The 26,559-nt window shown below is 42.6% G+C and overlaps 2 protein-coding genes across 6 annotated transcripts in view; one reads left to right on the forward strand and one right to left on the reverse strand.

Moving 5' to 3' along the window:
* The window catches only part of UBR2 (ubiquitin protein ligase E3 component n-recognin 2), a 54,178-nt gene extending 45,366 nt beyond the window's left edge, over positions 1–8,812 (reverse strand). For all 4 annotated transcript variants that reach the window (XM_071739539.1, XM_071739538.1, XM_071739540.1 and 1 more), the window contains exons 1-4: positions 8,654–8,812; positions 3,626–3,885; positions 2,144–2,222; positions 560–673 (exon numbers count right to left, since the gene is read on the reverse strand). In XM_071739539.1, the coding sequence (XP_071595640.1) occupies positions 560–673; positions 2,144–2,222; positions 3,626–3,885; positions 8,654–8,731 (531 nt within the window). In that variant the 5' untranslated portion in view covers positions 8,732–8,812. The remainder of the gene's footprint in view (positions 1–559; positions 674–2,143; positions 2,223–3,625; positions 3,886–8,653) is intronic.
* A 16,606-nt stretch (positions 8,813–25,418) lies between these two features.
* Positions 25,419–26,559, forward strand: part of TRERF1 (transcriptional regulating factor 1) — a 97,488-nt gene continuing 96,347 nt past the window's right edge. For both annotated transcript variants that reach the window (XM_071739541.1, XM_071739543.1), the window contains exon 1: positions 25,419–25,592. The gene's annotated coding sequence lies outside the window, so the exon portion shown is untranslated. The remainder of the gene's footprint in view (positions 25,593–26,559) is intronic.

The following is a 26,559-nucleotide window of genomic DNA, read 5'->3' on the forward strand; positions in this document are numbered from 1 at the left end:
GAACTGGTGAAGATATGTTCTCTTTTACCCTCTCCACACCAAATAATCTTTTAAAGACTTCTATCTTAAATCTCCATTGCAGCATTCCTGTAATAGAAAGTTATTTTGATTTTTTAAAACCGTGCACGTCACTTTGGTAAAAATAAGAACGTATGTTGCACAGGCAGCTTAATTTGGCTTCTTCATGCAGATGATAACATAGATTTTTTTTTCTCCACATGGCAGACTCCCTTCACCTTTAGAATAAGGCAGAAAATAAACAGAACTAAAGCTGCAGAGGCAACCAAGGCATAAAAAATAAATCCTTATAGCAGAAAATGTCATTCTAAATAACTTGTTAGATAAGACATTGATTTTGTATAACAGCGTGGTTCAAACATTGCTGTTAAATTTCCTCCCATATCTAATATATGGTATGTAAGACTAAAATGAGATACACACATACACACACACACACACACACACACACACACACACACACACACACACACACACACACACACCCCTATATAGGCCATTAACAATGTTTTGAAACATGATGCCCTCTTTTGTTATTTACCTCTTCCTCACCAGTCTCTGAAGCATTAAGTTCATGCTTTTGACAGTAAGGACCTTCCTTCCAAGCTTCTGTATCACCACAGTCACAGAAACCTCCTCCACCTGATGTTGTCATCTAAAATTATTTGGGGAAAAAAAAACCACAACGTTCATGTGAGGGTACCTATACATACACGATCAAAAGCATGGTAACACCAACTGATAGCTTTAGCCAGTATTCTGTTAAAAAAGCACAGTGAATGTGTCTGTTTCTATGATGGCTCAAAGTTTATCTACTTCATCAGTTTGCCTACACCAAAAGCAGATTTTTTTTTAAAACAACCCAACAGAAGCTTCAAACACCCCCATTCTACCACACCTGAGGGAGTTTTTTTCTGGTTTTCAGTTATTCTGAACCTCTTACTTACAATCTGTACTATTTCATATTCTCATATTTTTCACCTGAAGAAAGCTAAAATGTTTCACATAGTACTATTAAACAGTGAGTAAAAGATGTGTTACTTAAAGTAACAGGGCTTTACAGAAAAAACTTAAAAATTGCCCACATAAGTCTTAGTGAAAGCCATAAAAAGAAGTACATGAAAATTCTAATGGTGTATTCTCACTCTTTAATAAAATTAACTTTAAAGCTATGATCACTTCGAATTAGCAAGAGTAATAATACTCTTTTTGAATCACAACAATTAACTGATTCATTGAAGAATTTCACCTTTTTTTTTTCAGCATAGATACATTCTGTAGATACAGGTGCATACTACAGTGTCAGCAAATTAGACAGACATTTGAAACTACATCTAATTACACTTTTGCACATCACCTGGACTTGACATTTCACTAAGGTTGTGAACTAAAAACCTACATGCTGATACCAGCAAATGGGGTTGGATTTCTTGGAGCAAGAGGTTGGTTGGATTTTTTTCCTAAATCCTAGTTCTGAGTGCAACCATGCAGTGATCAGACTTACATTTAAGGCTGTGCAGTGCAGTCAAAACCATTTACAGAAAATGCTGCACTGGTAGTTGTCACTAAGCTTCTCAGTTTAAAAATACACCGATGCCTTCTTGATTTGTCTGTAGGGTTTTTTTAAACTGATCTGTACTACTAATAGCAGTAGATTACAAAAATAAACAGGCTTAGTTCGCTATTTTAACTTCATGTTTAAAACAAAAAAAAATCCTAGTATTGTGCAGAATTTGGTAAAAATTCAGATGTTAAGAGGAAGCAAGTTTTATTCAAAAGTTGTTTCTTCACTAAAGCTTTTCCATGCCTTTTAAAATAATTAAGCATCAAGGTCAACACAAGCCAAAAAACAACTGTAATGCTGTAGAATTCACTAAAGGTGCTGAAAATAACACAAGCTTAACTTTTGAGCATAATATTTAATTTCTCAATATTTTGTTAAATTTCAAAATTTACACTTGGATCAAAACACTCAAGTAAGTTCTTGCAAGCAGATATAATTCCAAACTTTGTGCTCATCTCCTATTTTGAAATTATATATACATTCTTAAACTTTAAGCAAGGAGTTTCATAGACATACAAGATTATTAATGATGGCATCACATATTCCAGCAGTATTACTAACCCTGTATCGGTGCTCTCTGTGAATACTTCCAAGAAAGCACTCCATGCATAACACACAGGTTGGGTCAACTGCACAATCTCTGAAAATGGTAAAAAAAAAGGTGGGGAGTAGAGGGAGGGGGAAAGCAACATTAAACAATTTTTTTGCCTTTAATTACACATTTTACAACAGGTAATTTTCAAATATCACCAATATGAACCCTCTGATTAATGTATGAATTATTAGGAAGGAGAAAAGGAATGGCTCCAATCGAGAGGGAAACAAATGAAGGAGAAAAAGAAGTATTTTCTTATAATAGAAGAGGCTTTAAAATATTCTCTGGGTAGCATGTATATTTGGGCAATAAAGCCATTGGCTTCAAGAGGTGTATTTAAGCAAGTAAATGGATGAATTATAGAACACAGTATAGACAGGTAAACAATATAAACCCAAGCAAGTTCTCTCAAGTACAGAGTACAAGTTACTAACAATCTTCAGCAATCAGAGAAGACATTTTTTTACTCAACACCAGAGAGAAATACAGCACACAATACATCAGTTCAAACCACTAAGTTTAGCCCTACAAGCTCTCTGAAGAGGTCCAAGAATGTAATTTCCAGATCAGAGACCATGGTAAGGTCTTGTCTACAAGCACTACTACATTACATAAAATATTTATATTATAGTATTGTAGTATTTTTATATATATAGTATATATAAGGCTACGTTTTTATATATAGTATATATACTAGCAAAAGGGGCTAAACAAATGAGTGAGATAATTATGCATTACATAGAAGTGTCTCACTGAAAAGACATGAACATGGAATGTGGCTGACTTTATGCCACCACAAGATAAAGGGAGTCAGATTTTGCAATATAAAGATAAGTACCAAGAAAATGCATCACTTACAAACTCAGAGAAACAACTTAATTTGTTCAAAAGAAACCACCAGAGATCCTATGAAATGTTATTACCAATAATCTCTTAATTTCATTTCACCAAATAAATGAAACCAGATAACCACTGACAGATAATCAGGCAACTGTGAATTATTACCCATAAAGTACAGTTTTCACCAAGTGGGGGTTAAGCCTGTTTTACCATCCAATAGACCAGTTTAACAGGTCATGGAAGGTGGTCTAAAACACAGGATCAACTCTAACAGCTGCTATTAAACAGCTAATAATATGCACAAACACCTGTCTGCTTGCTTCTGATCAATGCCCTTAAATCACTCTGACATTTCACCCCAACCGCTTTCTTAATTTTACACTTCTTTTGTACAGAAAACACTCTACATTATATTAATTAATATCTTTCCATTTACAAACCAGTGGTGTGGTTTATTTTCCCGTGATGCTACCTGTCATGAGAAACTGCAAGTTTACTTGAAAAATACATTTGGGGCATTAACTTTTCATTAGGACAGTATATTCCTATTGAAACATGGTTCATGATATCACAAATTATAAATACTTCCCAATGGTGAGTTGAACTACCTGCAAGAATATGTAGGTTCTCCCACTTTAAAAACATGGCCACAAAGATGGGAAGGTTTGTTTGCTTGCTCAAGCTTCGGAAAACCAAATGCAGGATCTTCACCACAAAGATACCATTCCATTGGTCCCAGCAAAACATGTTGTGCCAGCATGTCTTCTCTTTGTGGAGCAGGGTTAGGACCCCTGCAGTAAATTTTTGGTACATAATAGGCCAGATGCTGATACACTTCCTTCTGAAGGTCATTTGCTTGCAGCCATTTCTTTCAAAATAAAAGGAAACAGATCACAAATTGTTCATTAATAAAAATACTAAACACAATTGCATCCATCAAGATAACTTTTTATTTCTAAATTTAAAAATAATCTAAAATTGCATTTCATGACTAGAAAGCTGTTCCTCCTTCTCAGTGTAAAATCTAAGCAATCACAGAAGACAGACATTAGCAAAGGAATACTTTGTTTCCCTGATTGCTTATTTTATCCTTTTGACATACAAAATTATTTTTAAAAACATAACATTTAAGTGACAAAATTCTTTAAAACTTTCCTCCAGAATGCACAACCAGTAAAACGTCCCAGCTTTAGCAGTGACTTTTATGATAAGGCACGAACTATGCTGGTTGCATTTCTCTTGAGTGCAGCTGGGGACACAGAGGAGCAGCGGAAGCCTGGAGTTGGCAAGGAACAGGCAAAGACAAAAAATACAAGGAGAATGGCAAACACAGCATTAGGTAACAGCCCCTCTCAGTTTCAACAAATTATGTATGAAAATGCGGGTGGTTTTGCTTTCTCTTACCACCCAAAATAACTTCCATGAATTACTATTTCAAGTGTTGTTAGACCCATGAATTCTCTTCGTCATTCAGTTGTAAAAAGCCAATGTTGGCAACTTTTTAAAAGCCATCAAATTACTGTAACTGCTACAAGCCACTAAAAAACTCAGAGCTCTTTCTATTTTTTTTCCTTGATATACATACATAGAGTAAAAAAAAATCCTCTAGAATAACATTTGTTTTATTTCCGCCTTGTGGATTACAATTTTATAAAGGTTTAAACTGTAAATTAGGCTGCAGGGTTTTTATAATAAACAAATGGAAGCAAGCACATACTGAAAGTGTGCACTGATTAAATCCTGTGTTACATAAACAGCCTTAGTATGCTATTTCCCATTGTAAATATGACAACCAGATACCCCCCAGGGCAACTTCAGGAAAAGAACGCAGAATCAACCTAAAACTGTACATAAAAACAAGAATTAAATATATCAAAATAAATGGGTTTAGTAATCAAATGTTACTGTTTGATTTACTGTGAATTATTTCTGGCTTACTCGTAAGAACTTATGTTCGAGACAACAGAGTTGCAGTAAATTCTTCAGGATACAGACATAAAGAATCAACAGCCCATTTGTGCCATTTAAGAATGGCTGCATTTTTGTCTTTTTTTTCAATATATTGTAGTATTTTCACTTAATAGACTTTGTCTTCTAAAGCAAAATTTCACATAAAAAGAAACCTTACTTGTCAGTACAGATTTTAGTAGAATAAATGCTTTCCTCATTTCTTTTTCCTTAAGTTTGCCTTCCTAAAGTCATAACAAATCTACCAAATATTTCTGTAATTCTCTAGCTTTGATGGTCAAACCCCAGATTTTTTCCAAGGAAGTCCATTGGAAAAGGTTGCCGAAAAGCCATATCCAACAATCTAGATTTTGACCATTCCCACTAGGATTCAGAGGATATCACACAAAAATTAAAAAAGTAAAACTTTCATTACAAAAGATTTGGCTTGGGTTTTTTCCCTAGCTTAATTATCTTTTTCCCTCTTTTCACCTTTTGTGCCAAGTATCTCCTACTGCCAGGAACTGACCCAATCACAGTGAAACTGGCTTAGTCTGCTTCATGATTTCCATTTAATAAGATAATTTTTAGATTATTTTCTAGGGCATATAATAGTTACTATGCTTGCTTTTATCCGAGAAAAATACCTTCAGTTTCAGCCTTTTACTAGAAAATACACAGTGCATATTAGCTACATTACAAGCTCAGACAAATACCCAGCCAGAGAAAATTCTTGTTCCTCGAGTAAATGGCTTTCCCATCCTAAAAACTCTGGGAATAGTTGCCTGAAAGTTAGGTGTGGCAACACTGAATGTCATCACACCTAAATATCTTTGTGGAGCCAGTTCTATACATATAACTGCATCCAGTTTTGAAAATCAGATCTTGGCTAAAGAATATCAGAGGGAAGTCTACTAAGACAAGGAAACTGATGTTACTGCAAGAGCTAGCAGGAAAGCAACTCAAAATACCATTGCACATGTAAAATTCTTACTAGAAATATCTATCTATGCATACATATGCTGCTCTGCCTTTCTACATTGCTACCTAGGTGGAACTGATCTCCAGCAAAACTACTGAAAACTTTGGAATTTGCTCTTCAACAGCAACAGAAAAAACAGCCTTTGTATTCAAGCAAATTTTTGATTAGTATTTGTCTATCTTCTATCCCCAAATCACATGTAAGAAAAACTGATGTTCTACTCTCCCAAGACAGGTTTTTATGAAAAAAGAGAAGTTTATTCCTCGTGTGTCCTCACAGACTTACTCTCCTGCAGCAGTGTTTGACTGCTCTGGAAAAAAACAAAACCAAAACAAAACAAAAACCTCAAAACAAACAAACAAACAAACCCAAAAGCATTGATTAAATAACATTTTATGTAACCAAACAGCTAATGGTACCTCAGGGTTTCTATTACATCCACGCATCCAAGTAAGAGACACTAGGTGAACAAAACATGTAATACAAATAAACCATAAACCTACTCAGTTTACTGTTTCAAAAGCTAAAAGGTACAATTTATGCTTCTTTTAGCTTCACAAATAAATATTTGCAATCATAGTATCATAAAATTAGCCGGGTTGGAAGGGACCTCAGAGATCATCAAGTCCAACCCTTGACCCACCGGTGCGGTTGCTAGACCATGGCACTGAGTGCCACATCCAGTCTCTTTAAATGTCTCCAGGGACGGAGAATCTACCACTTCACTGGGCAGCCCCTTCCAATGCTTGATCACCCTCTCAGTAAAGAAATTCTTTCTAATATCTAACCTAAATCTCCCCTGGCACAACTTAAGACTGTGTCCTCTTGTCTTGTTGAAAGTCATCTGGGAAAAGAGACCAACTCCCACCTCGCTACAACCTCCTTTCAGGGAGTTGTAGAGAGTGATGAGGTCTCCTCTGAGCCTCCTCTTCTCCAGGCTGAACAGCCCCAGCTCCCTCAGCCTCTCTTCATAGGGCCTGTGCTCGAGTCCCTTCACCAGCCTGGCTGCCCTCCTTTGGACCTGCTCCAGGACCTCGATATCCTTCCTGAACTGAGGGCCCAGAACTGGACAGAGGACTCGAGGTGTGGCCTCACCAGTGCTGAGTACAGGGGCAGAATCACTTCCTTGGACCTGCTGGCGACAATGTAGGCTCAAGTTCTGTTACAGATAATTTATTCTTTTCACTGCTGTTCTTAGGAAGTTTATCATCAAATCCTTGCAAAGAGAAACTGAATTGTAAAGTCCTGGAACTCTTCCTTTGGGCAGGCAATTGTTTTTTTAATATTGGGCCACCATCAAAGGAGGGAGAAAAACAATGCTAAAACCCACGTACGTTGTTTACTTATACAACGAGGGAGTGCCAACACACTTGGCTGGGAGCACACTGCAGATTTGAGAGTGATAGATATCAGAATTGTAGCTTGTTCCGGTGAAAATGGAGCATAAACATGAAAAACAAGTTTAAGCTGCTACCTGTATCTACAGCAAATTCCTAGATGTATTCCACATGGTAAACCACTGCCTTTGGTTTAATTACAATGTGACCCAAAAAAAGCATCTGCTACTCACACAAGGCAGTTTGGGCTTGGTATGGGCTACCATACGAAGTGCTTGATAGAACTATTGTGTTTTCTGTTGAGGGGAGACTAATCCTGGAGCTAAGCTAGCTAAGATATAGCTAATTATGCACATTTGCCCATCTAATCCTGTCTTTGTCTGCACATACCGCCATATTTATCTAGATATATCACCATAATCTGAGGATAATCTGAATTATAGCATTGTTTTTTCTTTTCTTTTGGAAAGCAGCCAATGTAATTCTCATTGAAATACACACTGACAGCTCTTCGAGGTCTTATCCTACAGATATGTAAATGAAGAGCCAAAATATTTTAACATTATGTCCAATCCCTCAAATGCACAAGTTCTGGCACCTGTGCCAGAAACAAAACTGAAAACTTTACCCTTAAGACTTCACTCACTCCCCTTTCAACTACTCTTCATAAAAGCAAGAGAAGCATACAGACAAGAGCAGATTACTTAGGATACTGCACTGCTTTTACTAATATTTCCTCTACAAGCGTTCTATAAAGAGGGAGGGGGAGAGAGAAAGAACCCCGATGAAACTTCACCACTAAAAAGGCTATTTGGGGTCAGACATCCACCTAAACTAATGGGGAAAGAGACAACGAAGTAGGCAGGAGAATTTCTCAGGTGCTTGGAGAAGGCGAGGAAGCAGTAGGTGAAGGAGAGACCCCCTGAGAAGCGGTTCCGCTCCCACCGCCGCGTCCCCGGGACGCCGGGGAATCGTGGCCGCACTCGGCTGGGGGTGACCAGGTCTTGGCGGCTCGCCGGGGAGCCACCTGCGCCAGCCAGAACAACAGGAAAAGCTGGCTGGTAGCTCCCATCGATCCCGGCTACCGCAACAGCGAGGCCGGCCGGGGCAGCAGGCGGAGGCCGGGAAAGGACGCTGCTACCGGCCAGGGCTGCCCTCCAAGGCCGCCGGGGCAGCGACAGCCCCTCACGGACAGCCTGCTCGCCCGCCGCACCGGCGCTCCGCCTCGCCGCAGACCCAGGAGCGGCCCCCAGCCCTCACGGCCGCACCACCGGGCGGGCAGGCCGGTGCCGCCCGCCGGCCTCCCCAGCCCCCGCTCCTTCCCCGCCCCAAGCACTTCTCGCCCTTCCGCTCCGGGCCCGTGGCCTCACCACGGCGATCTCCTCGGCGGAGCACTCCAGGAGGCTCTTGTCAATGGCCTGCACCTCCGCCTCCAAGTCCGCCGCCATCTTCCACCCCCGCTGCGCCACCGCCGCCGAAGCAGCGACACCCGGAACCGGGCCCGGCCGGCCGCTCTGCCCGGGGAACCCACTTCCGCCCCGCCTCCCGACGGGTCGGCACCGCTCCGCCGCGGGGCATTCTGGGAGTTGTAGTCTTTCTCCGACAGTTCCCCCGCCACACGGGTCTCCTTGGAGGTGGTGCCAATTGCCGGAGGCCGTGGTGCGGGACCCTGCGAGGAAAAGGGCACGGTACCCCCACACCACGGCCTTCTTCGCATCGGCGTTTGGCCTTCTCGTCCCCTCCGGCGCAAAGCGATGCCGGGGTCTCGCTGGCAAAGCCGGGTGTTCCTCACGGGCCCGGCCTGCCAGTGCAGCCCAGAGGCGAGGGGGCGGCGAAGGCTTCCCGAGAGACACCCCCGCACCCAGAAGGCGTGAAAAGAAAAGATGCCAGTAAATTTAATGAATCTGGCAACTACGGCTTTCAGACAGATCGCTACTAAAGTGCAGAAGCTATAAATTCTGTTGTGCAGCTGTCCTCCTTCCCTGGTCCCCGCGGTGCCACACGGCACCCAAGCTGTAGCATGGTAGGTAGCTCAGCCTTGATCGTCCAGGTAGAGCTGCATGTTTGTAACTTAAAAAAAATCACCGCTGACAAAACCAGCAAACACTTGTACCTCATAATTCTTTTTCATCTCCATGAATACAGGCTCTTCTGCTTACCTGGTCTTTCAGAAAACCTGTTGTACCACAGCTGTACCCACAGGCCTGCTTGCGTGTCGGCACTGCACCGCTGTAATTACAGACAGGCCAGAAAACCCGAGCAGGTGTGTCTAACTTTGTGTGCAGCCACACAGCACCTCAGCTTCTGTGCCAGCCATGCTGAGGGCTTTACACCACACCTTCCTCGGTTTCCTGCACGTTTTCTCTGTGGACCTTGTGTCGACACAGGTCCCACAAGCAAAAGTTTTAGTTGTGTACAAACTAAATACTAATTCTATTTCACACCTTCTGTTGCCCTTTCCAGAGGCAAGGAGCTACCCTGCATGAACTTACAGCACCAAATCCTGCTGAGGAAGTGTCTGCTCTGGACAATTTACACTCCAAAATGTAGACAGTGCCTGGGAGTGGAAGAAACAGGCAGGAAAAAACATACCAAGTTATAATTGCCTGTAGTAATGGCCAAAGGTGACCATAAATATTACCTCACCAAATAGTACTAACAACAAAACCATGCAGTAAAAGTCAGTTCCAGTTCACAGGTTATATTAACAATTTTTAAATTTTCTCATCATCAGTATGCAGAGTTGGTTTTACCCTTTTTTGTCTCATGTCTTCCTGCTCCTTGGTCTCCCCTCAACTGGTAATTTAAATATTGAGTTACCCAAGGGTGAGACATTGTCTGATATTTGTCCAAATGGTAAGAAACTCATTTATGGCCATACATCTGTACGAGGAAGAAGGTGGGCTGCGTGCCATTGCGTTTTCTTTCGAAGATATTTCACGTTCCTTGCATCAGGGGGCAGCACCGCACACTTGCATGTTAGTCACACTGCATAAAGCATTTGGTTCTGAAACCTTAAGGGTTTATAAATCATCACGTTTACTTACATGCTATGTTTGGGTAATTTTGGTATGAAGGGAACATACACGTCTAGAAAAACTGATTGCAAGAACTGAAGAAGATGGGTTTAGACAGTGCTGTGAGGAAATCATAAAATGATGGCCTTTAGAGTATTCATTTTATCTCCTAATACTCTAAGAATGAGCTTAATTTCCCTTTGATTTTACCTTACTATATGCAGGGTGCAACCTTTTACTGTATTTATTTTTATAGCATTTGCCACTTTTTGAATAATTCTTCTTAGAACACAGAAAATCATAAATTCCTTAAAAGATCAGTAGAGCCCATGCTGTTTCTCATTCACATGCTGTTGATGCCTAAGGAATACAGAACATGATGCTTCTTTGGATGAAGGCATAGGATAAAAGGAAGCTGTATGATTTGTCTCTTCTTCTGGACTGCATATAGAAAATCTAAGAAAAATCCTGGGGTTTAGTAATGTGAAAGGCATCTCATTGTACTCAGAAAGGGGGACAGAAATTAGACTACAAAACCATTTTTTCTGTGTGAGCATAACAACTTCCTGGGTATCACTCTTTATAACTGAGTAGAATTTTCCATAACTTTTAGCCTGTGCCATTAACTTCATAAGCAAAGATATTATTCAAATTCAAGCACATTAATTAAAGCAGAGGAGACTGCCTTTATCTTCTGCCAAAAAGCCTAATTCTTCCCAGGTCTGTTATCATATAGGAATCGAGGAGAAGGTGGGAAAAAAAAAAAAGAATTCTAGAGAATTTAATGTTTTAAAAGGGTTAAGAGAAAGCCTCCACAGCATTTCTCTGCTCTAGCTATTGTTTATGGGTCTCACCTTTCTGTTGACACAAAAGATAGCCCAGACAGAGAATGCTATGGTTATGAAAGACATAGATATCACCTGTACATCTCTTTTACCTCCTGACATGTCTGTTTCAGCACTGCTTGCCTCTTCCACTGACAAACAAACAAAAAACCCAGACCAACCAACCAACCAAAACCCCCAAACCAAAAAACCATCACCAACAAAAAAGAAACCAAAACCCAAGAGGTATTTTGATTGATGGTCAATTAACTTGATTAGGTTGCAGTATTTTTAACAAATGCTGCACTATTAAAAACACAAGCTGAAGCCGAGATATTTTGAAAGAGAAAGGGCCTCTAGTAGAGCATGCTCCAAAGAGGTGCTCTCTCTGCTTGCAGAGATTTTTGTCATCTTGGTTCAATACTGCTTGGATGTGACCATCTTTAGCACCATCTTCAGACATTAGTGACTTGGAATGGATGCAGTCATAAGGGAAAGGGATGCTGGAGGGAATTTTTAAGAGGCTGGTGTGCTGGTGTGTTTGCTGTACCTTCAATGCAGTCAGCTTAGTATCACTGTATTATATTGAATAACAATAGAAAAATACTGCATACCTAGACCACAGGGACAGATGGCTACTTTATAAAGCAGAAAAAGAATCTGCTATTTAATTTTCCCCACATCAATGGTGTTTTCTTGCAAACATTATGAAAGGCAAGTCTTGTGAGAAGGATTCAGAAATGCTTCTGTTCTCTGGGAAAGGCTCATCTCTTGGTACAGTTAAAAAACATTTTAAAAACATTTATGTCCTTGTCTGGGCTCTAAAACAATGCTGCAGTTGTAACTCGATTTCAGAGTTTAACTCTTGAAGCAAATGATCAGCATTTTGCAACATTAATTTGATGTTACCTATCTATATTAAAGATCATCACCTTGTAAAGACATTTGTATCTCTTTAATCTTCCCTAAGTCAGCAACCCTTTCCACCAAATAAAGCATGTGTCTAAGTGTAGGATTCAGGTTTATATTTTCAATAACAGTAATTTTGATAAAACAGTTTGTGTAGAAGATCTTGAATGACCAAAGTAGTGATTTTTACATTGCAAATGCAATTTTTAAAGCCATTATCATTTACATGGTTTCTCTCCCTTCCTCTTCAGTGCCGGATGAGGTAGGTTTATAGGCACCAGCTCCTACATCGCCTTCAGATAAATTCAGATGGTAATTCTTTTATTTCTGTACTGCCAATTCCAATGACAAATTATGCTGACCAAAATAGAATTTTGCCTGTGATAATGTTAATTAAAAGATGAATTGTGAATGAGGTGAACAATGACACCCAGTGCTTGGTGGATTGATAAGACTTACTTCACTAAGCAAGACATTATTCAGAACAAAAGAGCACACAGTAATCTGAAAACACAGGTTATTTTAGGAATTTGGTTCAGAATTAGAGTATTAAAAATACTATCTGACAAACTGTAGGCAATTCTTTGTTCCTTAGAGGCACTAGTGTTATAATACCAGCTCTTTTAGCAATGAATCAGAATAAGCTTATTTCTTTTGCCTGCTTTCTCTTTGCATGATCTTAGATTATACGTGTGTAACAGTCTAAACATGATGTCAGGAAAGATGATTAGAAAAAAGATACTAAAAAGCAGAGTATATTGTATAACAACAGTGAACACAGAAGACATCATGGAAAACATAAAGACACCGTGGCCATCTTCCCTTCTGGTGAATGCACTCTGCAAGTCTAGCAAAGACAGTTACATAACTGATTTTCATTGCATCAGGCAACGACAATATTCCTAAGCAAACTGATGTGCAGAATTAGAAAGCTTCTTCCACAGTGGAAACGGAGGCAAAAGACAGAGGAAGAGTTCTCACTTAACATCCAGTAAGAGGGCAGAGTGTGCATCTTCATTAGTGGATCATGTCAGGGTGACAACAAGATTTATTCTCACCCCACAGTGTCTTAAAAAAACACAGTACAAACTCTGTCCATGATAATTTCACTGCTGTCTGCAGTGTAACATGTCAACAGTCTAGAGCTCAAGCTGGTAAGTTAAAATGCCAGCCTCTAAAAGAGATTTAATGGGAGCTTAGATAATAGTCAGTTATGAGTTGCACTGGGGGGAGGGGGGAATTAACACTGCAGCAAAGGAAAAAAAAACAGACACAGAAATATGTCTGATCTTACTCATTTTCATGGTAAATTCAGAACACTAGCATATATTTAGACATAGCAGGTAATACAGAAAGGTCTCTGAACTAGTACCAAGAAAGCCTATGTGTGTGGTGCATGGGTGGTCATCTTTGACACCCAGAAAGGTGCAAGCACCACTTGAAATTTTTGCTGCAGTTAATGCCCTTCCCCGCCACTGAACACACTGATGGCAACGAGTAGACAGGCTTATGTTGCAATCTTCCCCTTCATAGGCCTTTCGTTCATGTGGTTGACTATTTTTCAAGCTTGAACAAAATTATTCTTAAGACTTCTGCCACTTGTGTTTGGGTGGCAAACACAGCGGTAGGAAGGAGAGCACAGAGACAGGTAGCCACCCATACAAAGTGTAATTGGGGGTGCTCTGTTGCTGTAGGACCAGCCTTTTAAACCCCTGCACTAGGAAAGAGCAGCCATGGTACTTAACATCAACTGCAATGCAAGAAAGTGCATTGTGGAGTTCAGAAACCTAAAACTTCTACAGTGGGTGCAGGATATGGTGCAGTAGGTAGGTTAAGCAGTGATGCTACAAGAAAAAGGAGGCATGATGAGGCTCTGAGCAACCTGCTCTAGTTGAGAGTGTCCCTACTTACTGCAGGGGGGTTGGACTGGATGACCTTTAGTGGTCCTTTCCAACCCAAATAATTTTATGATTCTATTCTGATTCTATGCTCTGGGCCATTTCCACTTGGGTGGCTGTCTTGCAGGAGTCTCGCCCTTCAGAAGGAAGAATCTTGATTTTCCATGTTTGCAGCACTAGGTGGCAATAGGCTGCACAGGCATGGCAGCGCAGAAATCCCCATCCACTGCTTCCACTGCTTCCACTGCTTCCACTGCTTCCACTGCTTCCACTCCTTCCACTCCTTCCACTCCTTCCACTGCTTCCACTCCAAGCCCTCTCCAGCCTCGCTCGCTCCAGTCTGCAGCCAGAAGGGTGTGGGCGGTGGGACTGGAGGAGCCATCCGACTTTATGGGTTTTTTTCCTCTCAAATAAGGCTTTATCTGCTCAGTGACTAGTACTTAGGAAAATTCGAGGCATTTTCGGAATGAGACAGGAGTTAGAAGACAAGAAATGTGATGTGAAATGCCTGGGGGGCATAGATAGGGCACTGGGTGGTAGGGGAGACAGGAGAAGCAGAGAAGCAGGAGTAGCCGAGCAGTTGTCCTCAGAAATGGATGGCAAGATGAGCACAGCTCCTTTGGCAGAAGAAACTGGAGCAACTGGAGCAACCTCCTCTAGTAAGCAGGTAGCAACCTTACCTACCTGCAGCACAGCGGAGGAGCTTCTGGGTGTCATGAACAGCTGGACACCACAATGGTGACATTAAATAATTTTGCTTCTCATCTGAAAGTCAAGAACTGATACTGAGCCGCTGGAGGAAGAGTTCTTGGCTCTGTCTGAAACCATGCTTATGTGTGCAGTTAAGTAAGGGATGCAGAGATATAATGGGAATCATGGAATCATAAAATACGCTGTGTTGGAAGGGACCCATTTGGATCATGGAGTTCAACTCCAGTCCCTGTGGGGACCCCCAGAATCACACGATGTGCCTGAGACATGCAGCCTACAAGCGATGGCAGGGTGGATGAAGGATTTATCTGGGAATGTGAAAATGCTTTGAAAAAGGGAACTAACTTTTCGCCTTCATCTGCACAATGGAGCAATTTTAAAGTAGAACAGGTTGTAGCAGATTTAATTTAGATCACCATGGTACCTAGTGTAATGCTACAGCATTTTCTAGTTTATCTTTTCCCTGGATTTTAAAGGGCCAAACAGTTCTAAAATTGTGAATTTGTTATAGAATGTATGGCTGCTAGACAATCATAACAAATTAGAGATTTTTTTTTTTTTTGGCTGTACCATGATTAATTTTTTTAGATAAAACTACTGAAATACAACTGAAGGTAGAAATAAAAAGCATTTAAGTGCTGTTCAGACATAATTTACTCTTCAGAGATGCATTTAACGCTGTCTCCGGCAGAACAGCTTCATCCATTTTCCAAACATTCATTTGTTTATTTCAAGATTAGTCTCAGTTATAAACAGACATTAAATCACCTCCAGGCTCTAATACATTGTAATGAAGTATTGTAAACTATGTAGTATGTTGGTTTAAACAATATAATCAGAAAGCAACAAAACCATTTTCTCCTGGTTCTTTCTGGCTTCCTGACTTCTTCTGCCTGTTCAAAGAAAAGTTCTTTTTAGTCTGTAAATGTCAAGGTCAATCAGAGGTCAAGTTTGTGCTTTTGAGATGTGGTTCCTTTCAGGTTATTGGCTTTGTTTTATTACTGAAAGGAACCATCCATTTTGGCATATAGAGCAAAGAAGTCATGTAATCCTATTAAATACAAATCCAACATGTACAAATAATGGTGAAGGTTTGACAATTGCACAAAAGCCCCCTTTTTCTGCTCACAGTTAAGCCTGAGCTGAGTAATTAATGGTCCTTCTATGAGCCTGTCTACACTGGGAAAACTGCCTAACTAGTTTTCAAAACACTCACTCAAAAACTAGTTACAAGCACAGCCAAGAACCCCTTTTAGGCAAGCTGCAGTTTTTCTGCTGGCATGCTCCATGAATGGGAGGGCAACAGAAGTGTTGTCTACCTGTTGCCTTCCATCTCAAAGCAGAAAATGGTGCAGGAAACAGGCACAATCCTAGGCTGAGGACCCATGGAAGCAGAGAGACTTGAATTAAAAAGGAGGAAGGAGGGAAGCATCTGTAGAGAATTAAGTATAAAAGGAGGGACTTTATGTTATTAGAAAATAAACTTCCTTTGTTGGCAGTAGAGAGAAGTGGAAAGCCAGGGTTACAGCACTCAAGTAGTGACTGGATCATTACGTACTGGGCACAAAATCTAAGACACAAAAAAATTAACTACAAACATCTCAGTACTTTCCTGAAGAAGAACATTCTTGCATAGTGCAAGGTCAGTGGAAGAAGAAAAGATTAGGAAGGGGAAACAAGGTACAATCACAAGTTACAATGGAGCAAAGAAAGTGTAGAATAATTTAAAGGAATCTGTCCTCACAGTAGTATCTACATAGAGGTAACCAAGGGAAAAAGCTGAAGATTTTTGTGTTTAATTAGCTATGATCAGATGTAAACTATGGGCTTGCAGTGCTGTCAGTTCTACTTGTCACTTCTTTAAAGACACTCAACTAGAGTACATGAAAATCAGTTGCTGTGCAAAAGCTGTGCAAAACCCAGTTTTCATAAACAACATTCATAACGTTATCTCCACATCCCTCAGACATGTAAGTATATTGGTTATCACAACCTTAAAATCTGTCTACTGGCAAGTCAAGACATTACCATCCTAGAGCATATATGCAAACATATGAACCAGCTGGATCTATTACTAATAAAAAGAGATGAACTGGTTGAGAATGTAGATAGCAATTGCAGATAAGATGAAGAACTGCATGAAACTAGGCAGGAGCTGCAGAAACTAACACCAAACCAGACATACAGTTGAATATAATAAACATTACAGAAGTGGAAATGGGAAGGAGAGAAATCAAAATTGCCCAGATTGTGAAACAAGCCTTACAAAAAGCCAGGCAGTCAAAAGTTTCCAGCCTATCATATTGCAAGGTCAGATAGACAACAGAGATGCTTGGAGCTCAAGTGTGGAACAGGTCCAAGATCTTCAGATAGCCTTGTAATAGGGAGGGAAAACCACTGGCACATTACTAGGGAAGAACCTCCACGTAGGACTGCTCCTTAAACACAGACTCAAGAGGTTTTTGGCAGACACTTCAGCAAGAATGGCCTCAAATGACGCAGTCTTAAAACAAACCTGGAAGAAGCCTTGGTCAGCCCTGGGTTTGCTCCCTGCACTGTGCATATTTTAAGAAGGCCATTGATTCAGTATGAATAATCAGGGGTGAATTTTCTTTTTTGTCTTCATTTGTTCCCTGTGCATCACTCAAGTAATGCAAAGAAAGTGAAATACACCCACAACTTCTCATCTTCAACTGATATACAATTGATGTATGATAAGTTCCTTTGCCTCTCTCTGGGGAGCAGAGGAATTACCAGTGTCTCAGCCTACAGCTATCACTGGCTGCTACATCAGTCAGCTGGCATGGGACCCAAAACAAAAAAACATAGAGCTTTACCTGTCCTCCCAGGGGGAGGGAGATGTTTGCACGGTAAGAGGGCGTATAAAATGTAAACTACATATCCAGAGAAACACAAATGCATGCCTTGTCATTGTTAGATTTCTGAATAAAGTGAAATGGATTCTGCAGATCAACATATCAACCAGAACAAACGCTGATTTCAGAAACCCTTTTCCTTCCCTACATGTGATTCCCCATATTTCCTCAAGTTTTCTAGCAAGCTGGCAGCGCTGTGGGTACTGCAGACTGAGATGAGCCTTCTGGTCTCTAGGCAATCCAGTCTGGTAGGTTCCCAAAGAGCTCTCAGACAAAACTTTTGGAGACTCTGGTAGGAAAATTCCACACTTTGGTGACCTAGAATAGCTTGTTTGTTTTTTTTTTTTTCTCTGAAACCAATCTCATTCCCAATTTGCACCACTAGCTCTCCTCTCAACTGAACAGAACCAAAAGTCTGAGACCTTTTAGTCTCACAGCCCTAAGCTTGCATCTGGAGCACTACACAGAGATTGTTTTGGGAACCCTCTGTTTCATTTCCCAACTTTCATATTTGTTTGGAGACTCACAGACTATTTGCATGGGATGGAAGCAATTTCTACATGTCTAGAAGCAAAATTTGTCCATCACAAAGCATACTGTAAGGCTTCTCATATTTATATATCTCTCAAGCTACTTGTCATCTCCTGCTGCAGACAAAACTCTTAGATTTAGAGCAAATTTGTTTTCCTCTACTATTAATCTAGTTAATCTGCTTTATAGGGGTCCCTTGCAGTTCCCTGTCTCACTGCAGCTATACAGTAACTCCACTGCATTTTCTGCTGTCTTTCAGTGCAGCTCTCATCTTTTCAAGGGTTTTAGGGCCACCAAATAAAAACAGTAACACAGAAATGTAAACATGCTTTTCTTCTACTGGAAGTGCATTTCCATCACTATAAAAATGTGAAACGATACAGCTTACTTCATTTTGATGATGTAAAGTGCCTTACATCACTATAAAAAGAATATAATGTATGTCTGTGTATATATATATATATAAAATGGATATACAACATGAGTCTAGTGATGTCAGTTAATAGTATTTTTTGAATCAAAACAGCTGTATCCTTACAGTTGAAATGCATATTTGCCCAATGCCACACATGTAAGAAACAAGAGAGTAAGATGCAGTGAGACCTATAAGTGACTGGTATGTAAGACTATAACAGACTTGATTAAAATTTCAGTTTACAGCTCTAAATGGGAAAGTTCACACCAGAAGATGTGGATGGTTATTTTGTTCAAAACTCCTTCAACAAACCCTACACTGAGTACATTCATCTCTGCGTAAAATCAGTGAAATAATTTGTTTCTCTGCTGAGGAATATGAAATAGAAAGCTGAGAAACTGCTAAAAAAGGGTGATACAATAACTGGGATAATTCTGAACAGAGATGGCTGTCTGAGCTCTAATGACACAATATGTAATTTGCTATTGCCAATATCATGTCCACTTCTGATGGAAAAAATCCTGAAAATGTAATGCTGCTGCCATTGCACTGAAATTTACCACATACACTGGAAAACTTCAATCTTGATCTCCGTTGTCAGTGCAGAGTTGGACGTGTTGCACTTTGTGGTAGGGAACCACATTGACTTAATCATATTTGTATTTAGATATTATCCTTTTGTTACAGAATATGATTTAGATTAGCTTCAACTCACAGATGCCAGGCTTCCTTCTACTCTCATCACACATCTCCATAAGTGTTTACCCCTTTTATTGTTAGAAAATTTTTGCATACTTCATTTTTCCTTCCCATACTCAAACGTATGATTTTTCTCATTCAGCAAACACCTTAGAAATTAGTACAGCTCTGAGTAGTTAGCCATCCTAAAGCCTCTTTTTTATATCTAAATTTTACCACATGACAGGTTTTAAAAGCTCAGAAAAAACAATTCACAAAGACTGTTGGGGGCACTCAACAGAACTCATAGGAGACACCATCTTAAAGCTGTCACTGTATTTCACTGGATTTCAAGTTGACAGTGTCTATGTAAAGGATTTTTCCATTAAATACTGTAAATTAACTAAATCTTTGTCTGTAAAGAAAGCTGTTTATGTTTTTCTGGTAGTACAACAGCAGGACGTTTAGAATAAGGTGTTTCTTGATAAAGCAGTTTTCATCTCTTACCACCAGGACTGTGTACAAAGCCAGGAGGATAAAACTTGCAAGTCAGTCAAAGCTCCAAACATTTTGAGCTGGCCATAATACTTGAAAAATACTGGCCTGTCTTGAAGATGTAACAAAGTGCAAAGACTTAGGAGACTTGGTGTCATACTTTACCTCTGAAGCTACTTTCCTGGATAATGCTGGGCCACCTCTGTTCCTTAGTTTACCCATCTCTAAAATGGGGACAATATTACTGGTCCCACATTGTAAGACCTTCTCAGATCTACTTATACGGACAGCTGTAACAGATTGAGTGGTTTTAACAGCTACAATAGCTCAAGCTTCAAATGTGGAAATCAAAAAATAAAGATGCAATTTTCACTTATGTTGCTTTTATAAAGATACACGAGCTTTATGTATTTATGAACTCATAATTTACAAACTTATGTAATTTATATAACATGGATATATTATACACATTTGAAAATTTAGAAGTACGTATGTCAGTGTAATTTATAAAATAAAACATTTCCTCTTCTCTAGAATGTGGAAAAGCCACACAAACAGGAGTGTTGTTTACTAGGATGTGATTCCACAAGATGGTCCGTGTCACTGGATCTCTTGCACGCACATGTACATGCCCACAGATTATTCCTGACAGCATCATAGTGTGACTCTTCCAAGAGGAATGGGAACTGACACAAGCTGAACAAAGCAAGTATGTCCCCTTAAAAATTCCCAATGTTTCTAGTTTATTTTACCCTCTAGGACTTGTACACTGTTCCAAAACAGTAAAAGTGTCATTGAAAAAAATCTCTGCATCATCACTATTTCTAACTTGCTTATATGTAACTTGTTTACCAAAACATTTCTAAGCACTTTATAGGTTCTAATTTGTTTCAGAGCATCCCTGCAAAGCAGTGTCACATCTTCTGTGCACCAGACTGAAGGGATGTGCAGGAAGGTCGAGGTCAAGTCCTGCCAAGAGCTGCCAGGAGAAGCCCTCATCCAGCCTTACAGGGCTCCATCAGCACCAGGTTGGAGCCCCTCTGGACTTCCAGGGCTGATCACAGTACAACCAACCGTGTGGATTCACTTTTCTTTCTCTTTTTTTTTTTGTCCACTGCTTGGACCGAACTTCTTAAAGAGCATTTTATCTGCTAGATGAGATAGCAGCTGTGGCTTCATGACAATTAAAGGCAATTTAAATTGGTGTGGTTGCACATCCCACTTTGGGCACACAGCTCTGCCCTCCTTTCTGCTACTTGTCTGGCTGACTCAGTGAAGTAATTCAGGGGAAAAATTACACAGGGTTACTGCCGGTGCTGGGAGGTGATCTGGCTCAGCAGGAAATGGTGAGTGTAAGTGTTGGGTGCAAACAGGAGGGAAAACCACGTGGCTAGAGGGAATAACTTGCAGAGGGGACAGCAGGATGTTAGCCATTTCAAATAAATTTGGTTTCAGCCTTTATAGGGGGAGACCCAAGAGGCAGGGTTTTCACCAGCAGTCTGAGTGGCAGCAGCATGCCTTCATACCCTTCTCTCCTCAGCACATTTTCTGCTCCTTATGCTGTGCAGTCAAACCAGTCTGGCTAAAAGTGAGGAGTAAAAAACCCAAGGAGGTAAGAGAGAGAAACATCATCCTTGGACGTACATGAAGACAAGGAACACTAAGGTGAGAGAGGGGTTGCAAGCATTACCATCAACCAAAGCAGGGATAGAGAGTTTCCTGAGCACAAGGATAACTGGAAGGATATACTTGATATCTGACCGAGCCTGTCACCAACTGGTTTTTATTGTGTTCAGATTTGCAGGGTGCCTTGGCTACCTCCTTTACAGTGCACAGGGAATGTGATCACAGAAAACACACATTTTAAAATTATTCTTACCCTACTAGCGTCACCCCTGCAAGGCCCCAGTGTTTCTTATTTACATAATAGCAAAGAGACAAAGGTAAAGGACTGACTAAATCCAAGGGATTACGATGATACCAGACTTATTTAGCAGGGAAAGGAGAGCAATGTCATGCTGGAAAGCTCACAAATTGAAATGAAAAAACAAGTTCAAACATTTCACTAGGAGTTGATCAGTAATGACACCAGAGCAACTGGTAGCAGGGTACATATTTACCATTTCTTGAAATCTCCATATTGACTTTACTTTTTTTCTAGAAAATAAACTTTAACTAAGCAGTTATAATCTCAATTACAAATACTACAGTCCACATTATGTAGGAGCAAGCTTCGCTTCATAAATCCTGTATCAGTACACTATATGGCTCAAAAGCTCCATCTTAAAGCAAAACTAAGGCTGTTATTAGTTTTGTCAAACCAACTTGGTAACTGTCTGATTTTTAATTTTTTTTAAGGTAATATCCACACCTCAAAATTCAAGCTAGAAACAGGCAACGGAAACAGAAATTGGATGGGCATCTTTATTTTGTCTGCTGTTACTGTGTCCATTAAGACACTTGCATTGAGGAAATTAATTAAGGAGTCTTAAGGGGTTTATTGAATAAGGGTATGTTGTCCTCTGCCACATCAATACGTTGTTTCTTTCTGTCTTGGAAAGCCCACAAATTCAAGACAAAGGCTCCTAATAAAAATTAAGGGTATTTGGGAAGGTAATGACACAACAAACCTTGTTAGAAAGGAATGAACTAGGCAGATGATCAGAGACCTCTGTCACCTCAAAACTTTTGTAATTCTTCCATCTCAATGCCAGCGCTGCTTAGAAAAATTAAAATTCAACAAAAATTTGTCAGCAATGACAGGGACTGTAAGGCATTTGTTGCTCTTGTTGGGCAGAGGTTTCAGGATGCATCTGAGCCACCCGACTCACTCGCTGTTCTGAGCGGTGACTCCCCAGGCCCTCCTGCTCTGCATCATCTCTGGTGCTGCTCCTGCCACCCTCTGACCTCCCAAGCAGCTCACCAAAATGGCAGGAGATGGGAGGGTTGGTGAGCTGAACCAGCTCCCTGGGCCAAGCTAGTGAGTAGGGAAGAGGGAACGAGGTCTCCCTCTCCTGACAGCAGCAAGCAGTCGGCCAGGACCTCACCCCAGCTTTAGGGCTTCCCGCACCCACCCACTGGGAAGCTATCACTGCCAAAATGGGGTTAAACAGCACGACAAGCCCATAGAAGGCTGAATACTGTAAATAGTAGTATGGTTTGTAATTCAAAGCCAGGAAGCTTGATACTCAAATCCTTGAAGATTAGAAGAAGGATCAGGAAAACTGAGAACATAAATTAAAGCTTTGTGTGTTCGATGAAGACCAGTTCATATATTGCAGGGTAAGTACAAAGAACAGTGTGGCTATAGCTACCCTTCCCTCTCCCCTCCTCTCTCCCCACCCCCAACTTTCTTGAAATGTTGTCCAAAGCTAATCTCTCCGTTTACTTCATTCAGAACAGTTTCAAGAAGCTGAGTAACATGGGTCGAGATGATAGAAAAATACTTGATGATTATTCTTTGTTCAAATGTAAATTAGACATTTGCTTCTCCTTTGAGAGCTATAGCACAAACGTGCACATTTCAGGTGAGTCACTTAACACCAAGCTGGTTGGATACAGATTTGTTTGTATTGATTAACTGAACAAGTTGAGATGTGGAAACAAAACTGGAAAGACTGTGTTAAAATCCATTGCTTACTTTCAAAGGTAATTTTGGAAATCACAAGTAATATAGGCTATTCTGGGTTTCAGACTAGACACACACACACAAAAAAAAAAACCCAAAACAGAGGCAAAGCACATGGTGAGTTGTGGTTTTAATTCTATTTTCAACTTAGTTTATATGACTTAGGACTCCAGCAAGCAAACAAGCCAACCATTGAATCCAAAACTCAGCATACATTTTGCACAGCTCAGCATGGAGAAGTTGCTATGTCTGAACAGTATTTTAGAGTTAAGGAAAAATAAAATTAGAAAATTACTAGCTGGCTGGGAAAAGGAAAAGAAAAATGAAGAAACTTTCCCTCAACATTTTAAAACACTGAGACCTTTGCATGTAGTACAAAGGAGTTTATTAGCCGATGGGTGATTTTCACTCTTGCTCTAATCTACACTGTAAATCAAAACAATCTCATAAAAGGTTAAATTATTAAGAACAGTGGCCAACTAGAAGTGCCATGCAACCAGGAAACCAGGATGACCATAAAAAGAAAATGAAGCTGCTGGTAACCATTACAACGTAAGGCTGAATCACAAGCGCTAACACCAAAGCCCTTTTTCTGTTCCACCTATAACCCTTGAGAGGCTCGTTGGTTTTTTTGTTTTTTTTTTCTTCTCTGAACGCAGAAGTAGGCCCTATTTCACCCCCGTTTCGGTTTCTCTCTTCCCAGCTACCGTCTCTTACAGTAACTTCTCTGTCATTGTCAGTGAGCTTAAACAGAACACTGCATAAGCTGTAAGCATCACAGATTCACGGATCTATCCCCAGGATGCAAAATCCATCCCTGCAAGGAAACATTTTGGTGCAATCTAGTGCAATTTTCCGAGCTCAAGGGAGGCAGGTACTTCTCCAGAATATTTCTGTAGGGTTAAAAAAATAATAAATTAAAAAATATTGTAATTTGTGACTACCACTGTCAAAGATCAGTGGCCACAGGAGGAAGTTCCTAAAAGGCTCGCTATATTGAACAAATAACTTCCACATTAACCCTAATGGCAGGAGCGTCCCTGGGGCCGGAGACAGCCTCGGCAGCCCTTCCCAGCCCAGGGCAGGAGACCTTCCCGGTCAGAGACCGCCTTTACCGCAGCGACTTTCCCCCTCTGGCGCCACGGGGCTGGGGGACACCCAGCGGCAGCCCCCGCTGTCCCGGCCCCCATCGCCCCCGTCTCCGACTCCCCCGTCCCCGCACGGCGCCAGGGGAGACCCCCTCCCCACATACACTCCCACCCCAGGTCCACGGCGGCGGGAAGGCACCCCCTCCCCCCGACCCCTCGGCGGCGGGACTGCCCCTCAGCCCCGAGGCTGGCGCGGTGTCGGTCCGTGGCGCCGCTGTCACCCCCCGGCGCCGCCGCCCGGGCGGGAGCGGGAGCGGGAGCCGGCCCCAGCCCCACCGCCCTGCGGCATGCGGCGGCGGCGGCGGGAGCCCGCGGCACCCCCTCGCCCGCCTCTCGCCGACCCGCGGCCCCGGACGCGCCGTGCCGGCGAGAGCCGCTGACAGGTCGCCGTCGGTGGCCCCGGCACCTGCGCTGCGCTCGCCGCCCTGAGAGGAGGGGCTGCCGGCGAGACCGCGGCGCGGCTGAGCGGGAGGCGGCGACGAGGGCGCACGGCCGGCGGCGGGCCCCCGGGGGTGGCGGCCGCCCCTCGCCCCGCCGTGGGGCCGGGCGGCCGCAGCTTCGGCGCTGCCGACACCTTACTTCCTGCTTCGCCACCCAGGGCCAGACCCATCGCGGCGGAGGGATCCCGCCGCCTCCCGCAGCCTCCTCCCCCTCCTGCTTCTGCTTCTCCCCCCTTCCCCCGGTTCCCTCTCCCGTCTCTCTTCTGCAAGAAAATAATTTGACAGCGGTTTGCTGACGCCGGGATATTTTTTTCCTTTTTCCATTTTTTTTTTAAATTTTTTTTTTTTTTTTTTTTGCATCACGGATTCGGCAGCGCGGCGGGAGGGGGAGGCCGTACCGGAGGTAAGTGCTGGTGCCCGGAGCCTCCCCCGTCGCGGGGCGGGAGGGGTGCGGCGGGCCCCCGCCCCGCTCCGCTCCATGTGCCGCTGGCGGGGAGGGTGCCAGGCAGCGGGGCCGGGGCGGGGAGGGGGAGTTATGTTTCCTGGCGGAGCGATATTTGTTTACAGGATGAGCGCCGTACTGTAAGTGAAGTAGGACCGAGCCCGGGCAGCTCTGTAATAAATTAATATCAAAATTGCTCTCTCCTCGCCGACACCGACATAAGCCCCGCGCCCGGCCCCGTCGCTGCCCGCGCCCGGCCCCCTCGCCGCCTTGCACTTGTTGCAGACTTCACCCCAGGTAGGCGAATCCTTCCCAAGTTTCATTTTAGCACGAGCTGGGAGCTGCGCTGGAAGGAGGGAAAAAAAAAAAAAAAAAAAAAAAAAAAAAGAAGAAGAGGGGTGGGGGAGAAAAAAAAAAAGTTTGCAGTTCACTTTCGGTCTTGCAGCACCGAGTAGGCGAGGCCCTGCCTCCTCCTCCTCCTCACCGATCGCCGCTCCTCGCCGGCCGGCCCCGGACAGGGTGGGGGGCGCCCGGGGCGGCGGGAGCGAGCTGGGGGCGGGCCACGGGCGCTGCCCCGTACCTGCCCGTTCCGTTCCGGGAGGAGTGGGTAGGTGGAGGGGTGGGCGGCGGGCGGCGGGCCGGTCCCGGGGCGCCCCGCCGCGGTGCTGCTGCCAGGTCCCGGGTGCCGCGCCGTGCTAGGGAGGGGAGGCGGAGAGGGGCGGCTCGGCGGGGCTGGCCGCGGAAGTTGTGCGAGCGGCGGCTGCCCCGCCGTCCCGTGGCGGCCCCTGACACGAGTGGCCGAGCCGCGGGGCACCTCCTCTCCTCCCGGAAAGCGCGGCTGCCGGCAGGGCGCTCTGCACCGTCCCGGTATCGATGGGTGTAAGCGATGGGGCGGGGCTGTGCTGGGATTTGGAGCTCTCCCCTGCGGCCGGGCTGTACTGCTGGTGCCAACTCATTCTGGGGAAATGTGAATTTATCCCTTCTCTGCGGGAGAGGAGTCTACGGCGGGTTGGGTGCCTCGTTTTTCTGGCCCGTCAAAATAATGGGGAGGTTAACGAACAAAACTCTTAGCCAGATGTTTAAACACCAGAGAGGTGATTTGCAACTGAAACTAATGGGCAGTTAACCAATTAATAAATGGATAATGCCTGCTTATTCTTCTGCTGACTTTACGGAGTGGTTTTCATGTCTTCTAGTTAACTACCCGAGCTTCGACGTGTAAACTTAGCAGGCTTAATACCTTTGCAGAGTAGAACCTGACCTG

This window comes from Heliangelus exortis, chromosome 3 (assembly GCF_036169615.1).
Source record: "Heliangelus exortis chromosome 3, bHelExo1.hap1, whole genome shotgun sequence".
NCBI classification, from domain to species: domain Eukaryota; kingdom Metazoa; phylum Chordata; class Aves; order Apodiformes; family Trochilidae; genus Heliangelus; species Heliangelus exortis.